The 10,949-nt window shown below is 37.1% G+C and overlaps 1 protein-coding gene across 1 annotated transcript in view; it reads right to left on the reverse strand.

Annotated features, from left to right (window-relative positions):
- The window catches only part of LOC103809084 (FGGY carbohydrate kinase domain-containing protein-like), a gene marked incomplete at both ends in the record, with an annotated part of 40,984 nt that overhangs the window by 21,142 nt on the left and 8,893 nt on the right, over nucleotides 1-10,949 (reverse strand). Inside the window, 2 exons of the mRNA XM_009081898.1 lie at nucleotides 5,911-6,005; nucleotides 8,669-8,789. Of these exons, the coding sequence (XP_009080146.1) occupies nucleotides 5,911-6,005; nucleotides 8,669-8,789 (216 nt within the window). The remainder of the gene's footprint in view (nucleotides 1-5,910; nucleotides 6,006-8,668; nucleotides 8,790-10,949) is intronic.

The raw sequence follows: 10,949 nt of genomic DNA on the forward strand, positions 1-10,949 counted from the left end.
AGATGAGGGAAGGCAACATTCCCTAACTCAACAGGGAGAAGTCATTTTATTTCCTCTTTTGATTTCCCAAGTTATTACCATTTCTAAGGAAAAAACTATCCCCTCCCTGATCTTTCACTCAGTTCTTGCTTTGAAAATATGGAAATCACTGAGACACTTGTATTAATTTCAATCCATGACCTGCCAGGTAATGCTTTGGAAGAGGAATAGAGAATCAGATCATCAACTGAAGTACATCCATTGAAATAAATGGAACAAAATTATGCCAGAGACTGCCTGATCCAGAAATGGAAATGGCCTAATCCCCTCCCGTTCTGTCAGCAGAAATGTTGACTATGTCCCAGCACTATTTATGGGTGTTCTTATGAAATGCTGTCTATTCACCACTGCCAGTTGGTCCATGACCAAGGTTGTGGACTAACTGTTGTACTAAGGAACTTCTTTACATTCATGACTGTAACATTTTAATTGTTAAGAGGAAAATCCAGGGCATATCCCATGTTCTTCCTGGCTGATCTTTATAAACTTGTGTTATCTGTGGGGTTTGTTATTTGATTTTATCCTCTATGTTCTACCACCCAACAACAAACATCCTGAGACAATTAAGATGTCCATTAAATTAAGCAAAACTCAGCAGAGCACAAACAAAACTCTTCTGAGTTCCTTTAGTACAGAGTTGGAAGTGAATCATTTCCCCTGCACCACCATAGCTTCAAACCCAACCTGCAATATATCCCCCTCATAGTTAGGGACTCTGTGCCTCATGGCTGTGGACACCTGAGCCAAGTGACCATGATCCACATAACTTCCAGGGCTACTTCCAGGGCTGCAGATTGTACCCCAAGGGGTATTTCACCTCAAGTTACTTCACCTCAAGGTACTTCACCTGCTCAACTGCTACTGCTGCGAAATAGTTCAGTTAATCCACATGAGATGATTACCTAACACCTCTTTCTGTAGAATCCTGCTTGTTTTTATATATCTCCAATCTGCTTTATAAAAACAATGAGAAAGCTTTACCCTATCTTTTTGCGGGATATACCACAACTTGCATAACAGCCAAAACTAACAAAAAAAAGACTACTCCTCCCTTAAAAGTCATCTTATACTTGAAAAATCTTGTAGTCATGTGAATTCTCAATTCTAGCTCAATTTTTGACACCAAAAATGATTATAGAAAGCTGATTACAGAGATTTACTGACAAAAAGCATCCTAGAAAATCAGTTTTTTCTCTCCCATACTGGCCAATAACGATGTCCCACATGAATGCAGCACATCCAAAGTAAATCTGGTAATCTGGTTTCATACAGGTAATTTTATTAATTGCTTTAATATGCAATTAAGGAATAGTCAGTGGGCTGCAGGATTTTATAAGGCAATAATCCTGCTCCCTGGTGTACAGCTTTGTCCCAAGGAGTGGGCTATCCAAAAAAAAAAGGGCTGGAGAGCTGCCAAATCAAGCAGCACCTTCTTCCCATTTTCAATTACATACGAGTGGGGCAGAGTAATGAGGATATACTGGAAACTCTGACATTTATTTATTGAACATTTTTCCTGAGAAGGAATTGTTGGCTTGCTAAACCGGAAACTATATTTTTACTACAGAAACAATCCCATAGCAAACCAGGATCCTGCTGCTCAGCATGAAAGGAATGGCTACAACCAATAAATTGACCCATCCAAGCCAGCAGTGTAAAGGTTATTTTGTTCAGTGCAGCACACAGTTCAGAAATTCAACCCCCAAAATAAAGTCTATATTTCAAAAATCTTTATGTCACACTATTTCACACAGCACTGTCTGCTGGGCCCCAGCCAGACTGTCTGACAGCTCAGGCACCACAAAGCCACTCAAAGGAAAAGGGTGTAGCATTTGGAGGGGCAAATTAAAAGATAACCCAAGAAGAAATTCTGAATATTCTCTCTCCTTTTGGGAGTTTCTCGAGACTAAATAACCAAAAGATGAAATGGGGAAGAACTCACCACACTGCATGTGCTGTTTGCTTTTTGGATAGACCAGTGTTTTACCACAGAGCAGAAAAATGCAGGGAGAGTAAATGAAGAGGACAATAGGGAAGTCAACATTCTTTGAAGCAACAACATATGGTGACCAGGCCTGAGAGATGGAGGCTATAAATTTTCCCTTGATTGAATTACCTAAAGATGAAATTGCAGCTTCAAGGGGCTTGAACTTTTAAATCCACACTAGGAGTTTGCAAATTAACCTGTATGCTCACAAATTTTGCAATAACCTTCATTCCCAATGCTTCTTTGGAAAGGCACAGCATACCGAGAATTTTTGGTGGTGGTGAGTAAAGAGCATGAAAACCTTCCACAAACCACTGAAAATATAGAGAAAAATACATGAAAATTAAGAATTAGAAAAAAAATTCTGCATCCTGCAGTCACTGCTGTAGTGTGGAAAGGGAAAAGAGACAGGAGGTACATTGGCATTTTGTGAGAATAAACTTATTTAGGGATATCAAAGGATAAAGGAAAAGCTCTTTGGTGTTCCAGCCACTATGACTGACTGCCCAAGAAAGTGAAGGGCGAGGATTGTGCTGACTCAGGACACTTCTGACTGGGTGCATCATACAGCCATGTGTGTGGTAACTGCCTGCCCTTGGAAAAGCCATCCTCCAATGTGTCTCTGAAGTAGATTTGCAAATCCCAATGATTGAACAACACAGGACTGAGCATCAGGATAGCACAAGGGTATGAGAGTAATAGCAACCACCACAGCCATATCCTTTACCCTAGGAAATCCCATCCAATTCCAATGCACTTCTTAACTGTTAAGCTAATCAAAGCCTAACACTAGTTACTACATAAGGTTACCATAAAGTTGGGTCTTCCCTACATGACCCATCTTGTCTTTCCTCTGTTAAAAAGTGATGCCCTGGTAAACTCTGAAGATCTTGTGCCCAGAATTTTCTTAGTGAAGAGCAGATTGCTGGAGCAGTGGCTCTGAGTTGGCTGCCCCAAACCCCTACACTGACAGAAGGCATAAGCAGGTTAGCTCTGACACATAATGCATGTTCCAGCCCAAAGCATCAGACTTGTTATCACTAGTGGGTTTTACTGTCTGTTCAGGAGATTCCTCTTAGAATCCTAGGATCCTAGAATAGTTTGGGTTGGAAGGGACTTTAAAGAACATCTCATACCAACCCTCTGCCATGCGCAGCGACACCTTCCACCAGACCAGGTTGCTTGGAGCCACATCCAACCTCGCTCTCTGGTCAGCAGAGCATGTTAAAGCTGGACTAAGATGACCTGAAGTGATTCCGAGGGATCTAGCTTTGGGTGCTACTTCCAAGCTATCCTAAAGAGGCTTGAGTTTTAGAAAATGGAGAGCAGCCAACCCATAAAAACCAGAGAGCTTTTAAGCATTTTGAATTTGACATTGAGTTGAAATGTCCAAAAATCATTCTGAGAAATGTGACCAGTGACTGGGACAAATCCCCTGCAAAAAAACATAGGCATAAGGAAAGAGGTTATTGTAAAAAACCCACAGTTTTCTTCTTTACTATTAGACTGAGCAAACAAAGAGCCTTGGAAAGCACAGTAATTAACACAAACCATCTATTAGAGGAGAGGTAATAACCTCTATTATTTGCAAAGTCTACACTGATGCTGAATGTTTGCAGCAGCACCTCTGAGAAGGTGTTGTTTGGGAAGATGTGTTAGAAGTAAGTGTAAGAGAGGCTACTGAACTGCAAGAGAACTTACTTGAACTGTAAGAGAGGTTCTTAAACTGCAGTGGTAAATATGCATTTACACTTCCCTGTCCCTAAAATACATTTATTTAATGCCCTTTTTTCTGAGCCGATGTAGCTAAACTGTTTTTAAAATATTTTTACATACTCTATTTGCTGCATGATAGAACTGATATTGCCATAGGTGGCACCTCAGTAACACAGGTAAGCCCTTAGGAGGAGTTTACTCCAGGAAGACCTGCTGCGTGGAGACCTCATAGCAACTTCTCAATATCTGAAGGGCCTACAAGGAGCTGGAGAGGGACTCTGTGTTAGGAACTGCAGTGACAGGACAAGGGGTAACAGGTTCAAACTGAAGGAGGGAAAGTTCAGGTTAGATATTAGAAAAAGTTTTTTTACTGTAAGGGTGGTGAGACACTGGCACAGGTTGCCCAGGGACGTGGTGGCTGCCCCGACCCTGGTGGTGTTCAAGGCCAGGCTGGATGAGCCTTGAGCAACCTGATCTAGTGAGGAGGTGTCTCTGCCCATGGCAGGGAGAGCTGGGACTGGATGATCTGTAAGGTCCATTCCAACCGTTACATTCTCTGTGAATCTATGACTCTAAGACCCCCAGAGCCTGCACTGCACTGTGACAAGACAAAAACCATTCCCAGAAGCAGAAGCAGGTACCTCCTGACATACCATAGCAGTGAAAGAGCAAACACTTTTCCAGTTAAGGTCTGTGCCATGGCTGGTTCAAAGGATCCAGTTTCACTGAAGGAGATGTCTGAAGGGGTGTGTGATGCAGACTGACATATACGAATGTATGCATAAAATACACATATCTGTTCTGTCATTATTGGATATGCTTCTGGAATACTTTTGTATATAAGGGCAGGGTTAAAAACTAAAGTGAATACACCATAATGATACAAAAATACATCACAGAAAACCTCACAGCATTAATTTTTCTAATGTTTATAAAAACAGACTTAATAAAATTGGTTTTGAGATGTTCAGTTACTGCACAGTAGTGGAAAACATCACAGACTTGGAATGAAATATGTATTTGAAGGCAGAAGATTAGGAGAAGAATAGGAATTAAATATGAAGTTCTGTCACCAAAAGCTGCTCCTGAAATTTCATTTATCAAAACAAATTCTCTTTGTCACTATAATTATTGAATTCAGACAAATATATTGCACTATATATTTGTTGCAATGGGATTCATTTTTATGGAAAAATTCTTATAAAGGAAACTGCTCTTCCTGCTAAGCCACATAGCACTGTAGAATATTCTCATGTGGAGAAATGCCAGGCACAGCCCAACTCCTCAGCTTATGTTGGGCTGTTTAGTGATTCCTGTGGAACTGCATCAATCCAACCAGGCTGAGCAGCTCACCTCTCTATTCAGGAAATGTATTCAGGGAAGGTTTTTTGTGCAAAATTTCATTTACAAATATCTGTGCCTGCTGTTATACAGAAAAATGTCTCAGCTGTATTAGGGACCATCCTGATATGACATTTTGTCTAACTGAATGCAGTGTGTTGTGTAGTGTCCTTGTGTATCATGAGGAGAGGACATGTCTCATACTAGTGAGATTGCCAGGTGGGAGAACAGGGATGATTTGGGGTATTCAGACCCTTCTTTGGGTTTCTGCTATTTATATAAATGCAGCTTTGTCTGATCCACTGAAAATAAAAGCCTTACTGCTACTTTTGCAACTGTTAATGGACTGAAATAACCTGAATAAACATGAAGTTCCACCTTCATTCTTAACTCTGCATTCACTATGGGCAAGACAAGAACTACAGGTGTGTTATTTTTTTACTGCATAAATAGTGCTGCATTGCTTCTTATGTTTAACACTCCTCAATATGAAGAAAGGCAAGTAGGGCAGTTATAACTAAGATGAAAGTGTGACCTTCCTGCAGGATCAGAGCCTTGTCAAACTCCCTTTTATTGTCTGTAGAATTTCATGACCTAACTTCATAGCAGCTTCTATGCATGTCCATACAGTCAAAAGGTAAATGAATCCTCAATACACCTAAATAACACATGGAGTTAAATAGAGAGTGGAGAGAAAGCAATGCTGGCTGTGCAGAAGGTACAAACTTTTCCACTTGGATTGAAGTCTGTGCATGGTGCCAAAATTCAAGGTGTAAAACACATTAAAACTGAAAAAAATAAATTTAATATAATCAGGTACTGCATACCTGTATAGATGCAAAATCCCCAGAAGCACAAGCTCCAAGAATAGCAGCACCCACCAAAACAGACTCCACTTCTTTGGACAGGACGACAGGCTTGCCTGCACAGGAAAAAGCCTCTGTGAGAAACAACACAGCAGTACTGCACTAGCAGCACCATAGATAATTGAAGCAAAAAAAGGCAAACAAAAAAGGAATCCAAAAGGGCTTGAAAACCATTATTCACACCTCCAACCAAAGCTACAGCCTCCTGTAGGTTAATGCAAACCTCTCTGCCCTCTGGTTCCAGGCACAAGGAAAAATGCAGAACTGACATAAACCAATTCCAGCAAAATATTAATGCAGAACAGAAAGCACACAAAAACCAACCCCCCCAGATGTCTGGCTATTGCCTCACTCCAAGAGCTTGGTATAAGCCTGTTGCCCATGCCCTCCAAACCCACGTGCCTATTAAAAGCTGACCTGGAGGGGCAAACAGGGCAGAATCCTTGTTGTTTCTTTTGCAACAAACAAGAAGTAAGATTGTTTGTGTTTGGTTTTAAAGATACAGCCAACAAAGCCAGTCTGGTTTTGCTGGAAGATATGAAAATATGAGGAGTCAACTTTCACAAGCTATGTATGAAATAATAAGAGGAATCTTGTCTTCCAAATTGTGCAAGGTACTTGAAAGCAAAATTAAAAGCTGGAAAAACAAATAAACAAACAATATATATTCTGAAGTAGAATTAAAAATTATTGCTTCATCACCCATGGGTACTATCATGGACATACTTTCTCTCAGTTCAAAGTTTTCCAAGACCTGCATCACTAGTGTAGAAATAGCAGGACAAAGAGTAATAAACAAATAAAAATCAGCCTTTCTTAATTCTCCTAAAAAATCTAAACCAAGAGCATAAGTCTAAGTACTTTTCTAGTCTTCTACTTTTCTAAATACTTTTCTAGTTGTACTTTAGATGCTTATCCTCAACAAGCCAAAATATTTAATATTCCTACAGTATTTGGCATGTGTCTAAATTTCCATTACTGAGATAATGTCATACTGTGAATGATGATGCAAACACAGGGGTGGGAGGAGGGATTCCTTCTGAGAATAGCCTCTGGGATTTATGCCCCAAAAAATACTGCTCCTGGGAGCCAACTGTAAGACTAGAAGGAGCTGAAATTTGGAGGAAGGCCTGAAGTCAGCCATGTACAACTCCTACAGAGGAGAAGACAAATACACACTTTGCAAAATGAGAAATACAATTATTAATACCAGGAGCAATTATTGACACAAAGCAAATTCACCTTGCACTAGGCATCCAGTTACACAGTGCTAATTTTGCCCTGTCACCTGAGCATTCCTCCAGCTCAGCTGGACCACAGCTCAGGACTTGGGTCAACTTTTAAGAGCAAATCCAACCTCAAGCTCACAACTCCTCAGCTGTTTGCCAGGCAGCAGTAAGCAATTGCCAGCGTGCTCTAAAATTTACTGCCCATTTCCCCCATCATCTGAATGAATACAGGATTCTTACCAGGCAAACAAAAAGATCAAGATACTTTTTAAGTGGCCTGTGGAATTATCTATTGGATGTCTGCATGGCTGAGTCATGGGCATTTGCAGCTAACAATAATATATTCAGATTTTTTTCTTTCCGGGAAAGAATAGGGGATTGATCCTGGAATGTTAGTTATTTTATCTGATAGGCTCTAATGAGTTCAACATAACCAAGAGCATTTCAGTTAGATGAACTCTGACATCCCTTGTCAGTCACTGATTTTACAAATGGGGGAGAACTCCAGGCTGCAAAAAGGCCTTTTTGTACTGGAGTGTACTTGGCCATTAGTAGTTACAGTCAAAGAACATGTGATTACATTTTAATCAGAATACCTTTTCACAGATCTGTTCTTTCACACATCACAGAGCAGCAGCCCAACTCTACACATGGCTGAAATTCACCTAAACCATCTGAGCTCTGTAAGGAAAGGCACAGACTCGACAAGACCATTTTTCACCAAGCATCACTTCGACTACAATGTATTTAGTGAATGTTAAGGTCAATAGATACTATGCTTTTTGCTTCTCCATTTCTGTTTTCCTCTCAGGGAAGTGTATAAAGCAGGTTTTCATCTTCCTTCCTGCATCAAGATTATGAAGTCTGGTTTGATGTTAGGGCAAGTCACATCTCTAGAGCAAATGCCCCAAATTTGAGCCTTAAACTTTATTCATGACAGCTCAACTGGTCTTAATTTGAAATACACCCAAAACACACATCATTCAATGTTTCTCTGAAGTCCTTTACACTAAATTTTGTTATTTTTTCCACGTTTTTTCAAGTTTATTCAACTGACTCACAGGTGTGCTCAGATGTCCAACATACAGGCTGAAGGGAGACCAAACATACCATGCAGGCCTGAGACCTCCTCTTGTAGTGAAACATACCAGGACCTTCCCCCCATCAGGAACTCGACAAAACCAAATGCAACACCATGCAGGAGCAAATATACAGAAACTGTCCCCTGAACAACATGACTGATGCAGCCATGGAAGCAATTCAGGAAAGAATTGTTCTATATAATGGATACAATGCCCAGCATGAGCAGGAAGTGTCATGAGTCAAATAGGATGAAGCTAATAGAAGTAACATTTCATTACAAGCTTTTTGGCCAACCAGCCAAACACAGTTCTATATAAAGAAAGTCTTTATTTTTCCAAAGACAAAGTACTCAGACACCTAAAATAAAAGCAGTTTACACTCCTTTCTCTGCACTTCCTCTAACTTACCAGTAATGTCAGCATGCATCTGCACAAAGAGAGGGTTCTTGCTCAGCCCACCACACAGGAACAGTGTGTTGATATCATGTCCTGCAGCCTTCATTGTTTCCAAAATATGTCTTGTTCCTAACTTCAAAAAAACGGGGGAAAAAACCAAACCAGATGAGCAGAGGAAAACAACCACAGGAACAGAACATAGCAAAGACATCCCTACCAAAACCTTCTATTTACTTTGCATTACAGCACCTGAAAATTCCTCTCAGTAAAGAGGCATCAATTCTGAAGCCAAATAGCAAAACAGAACACAAAAAAAAAAAAAAAAAAAAAAAAAAAAAAAAAAAAAAAAAAAAAAAAAAAAAAAAAAAAAAAAAAAAAAAAAAAAAAAAAAAAAAAAAAAAAAAAAAAAAAAAAAAAAAAAAAAAAAAAAAAAAAAAAAAAAAAAAAAAAAAAAAAAAAAAAAAAAAAAAAAAAAAAAAAAAAAAAAAAAAAAAAAAAAAAAAAAAAAAAAAAAAAAAAAAAAAAAAAAAAAAAAAAAAAAAAAAAAAAAAAAAAAAAAAAAAAAAAAAAAAAAAAAAAAAAAAAAAAAAAAAAAAAAAAAAAAAAAAAAAAAAAAAAAAAAAAAAAAAAAAAAAAAAAAAAAAAAAAAAAAAAAAAAAAAAAAAAAAAAAAAAAAAAAAAAAAAAAAAAAAAAAAAAAAAAAAAAAAAAAAAAAAAAAAAAAAAAAAAAAAAAAAAAAAAAAAAAAAAAAAAAAAAAAAAAAAAAAAAAAAAAAAAAAAAAAAAAAAAAAAAAAAAAAAAAAAAAAAAAAAAAAAAAAAAAAAAAAAAAAAAAAAAAAAAAAAAAAAAAAAAAAAAAAAAAAAAAAAAAAAAAAAAAAAAAAAAAAAAAAAAAAAAAAAAAAAAAAAAAAAAAAAAAAAAAAAAAAAAAAAAAAAAAAAAAAAAAAAAAAAAAAAAAAAAAAAAAAAAAAAAAAAAAAAAAAAAAAAAAAAAAAAAAAAAAAAAAAAAAAAAAAAAAAAAAAAAAAAAAAAAAAAAAAAAAAAAAAAAAAAAAAAAAAAAAAAAAAAAAAAAAATAAAAAAAAAAAAAAAAAAAAAAGCAAATAAACCCCTGTATTTTCTGTCTTTTCAGCAAAAAGGAAAACCTGAAGAATTTTGTATTGGCTTAACTATTTCTCTTGGCCTTTGCCCTATGCAAAATAAAATGTTCCACTTCATGCCTGGATTAATTGAAACATCTCAAATAAAGGCATATTTTAAACTTTTCATTTAGAGTCTCCATTCAGAGGAACTCAAATTAGAACAATAAAAGCACATGCTTTGCCATTTACAAAAACATCTTTTCTCTCTTTCCTTGCTTTGCTTGCCTCCAACTCTTCACTGAAGTCAACCCTCTCCCTATTTCCATTTTGAAAGAATATTTTCCATTTCTTTGGCAAACTATTTGACCAAAAATAATTCCCAGCTCTTTAGCATACCTTGGAAGTTAAGTTTGAAGCTCAGACTTGACAAAATGCCAAATTCAAGGCAAAATTTTGCCCAAGCTGATTCTTTGTAGGTAGATTCCCTACAAAACACAATCAGGTCAGAGTTTCCATAAACTGTTGTTGAAGTTTTCTTTATGCCATGCTGCAAATTCATTAATCTGCAGCCTGCATTAAACTCCTGTTCAAAGAAAAACTACTGGAAATTGAACTAGCAGAGTTCCACCAGGCTGGAGGCATTCACAGTGAATGACCAACGCTATTCTGGACAGGTCTTCAAATATAATTTAGTTTTTAGGCAAGCAGTTAAGAGGAACTTGAGCAGCCCCAGCCCCAGCTGACTAAATCCATCGCTTCCCTATTGACACAGAGGGCTAATTTCCAAATCACATGGCCACAATTTTAATTATGGAAAAATAAACTGCTCTAAAAGGAGTCTGTCTGCTCAGAACGGCCCTGACAGCTACAATTATATCTCTGATCATGTTCTCCTCTGTCTAACTGTTGCATCACATTTTGCAGTGAATAGTTTAAAAGGATATTCTCTTTCACTGCTTCTGAAATTCAAATTTATTAACAGCTTCTCTCACAACATACACACGTCAAAGCCCCTGAGAAAGAACATGCTGTGAAAATGATTTTGTGTTTACCTGCCTGGAAAATTGTATTCACATAGCAATTTAAATTAAAGCCAGACTTATTTCACTGTGGGTGGGGGGGAACTAATTTAATCCTGGATTGGAGAAAATGCAAATTGAGGGGCTTCAAATGCAAATTTTATATGAAAAGGAAAAAAAGCTTCTCCTGCTG

Source organism: Acanthisitta chloris, unplaced genomic scaffold (genome assembly GCF_000695815.1).
Source record: "Acanthisitta chloris isolate BGI_N310 unplaced genomic scaffold, ASM69581v1 scaffold24679, whole genome shotgun sequence".
Lineage (NCBI taxonomy): Eukaryota > Metazoa > Chordata > Aves > Passeriformes > Acanthisittidae > Acanthisitta > Acanthisitta chloris.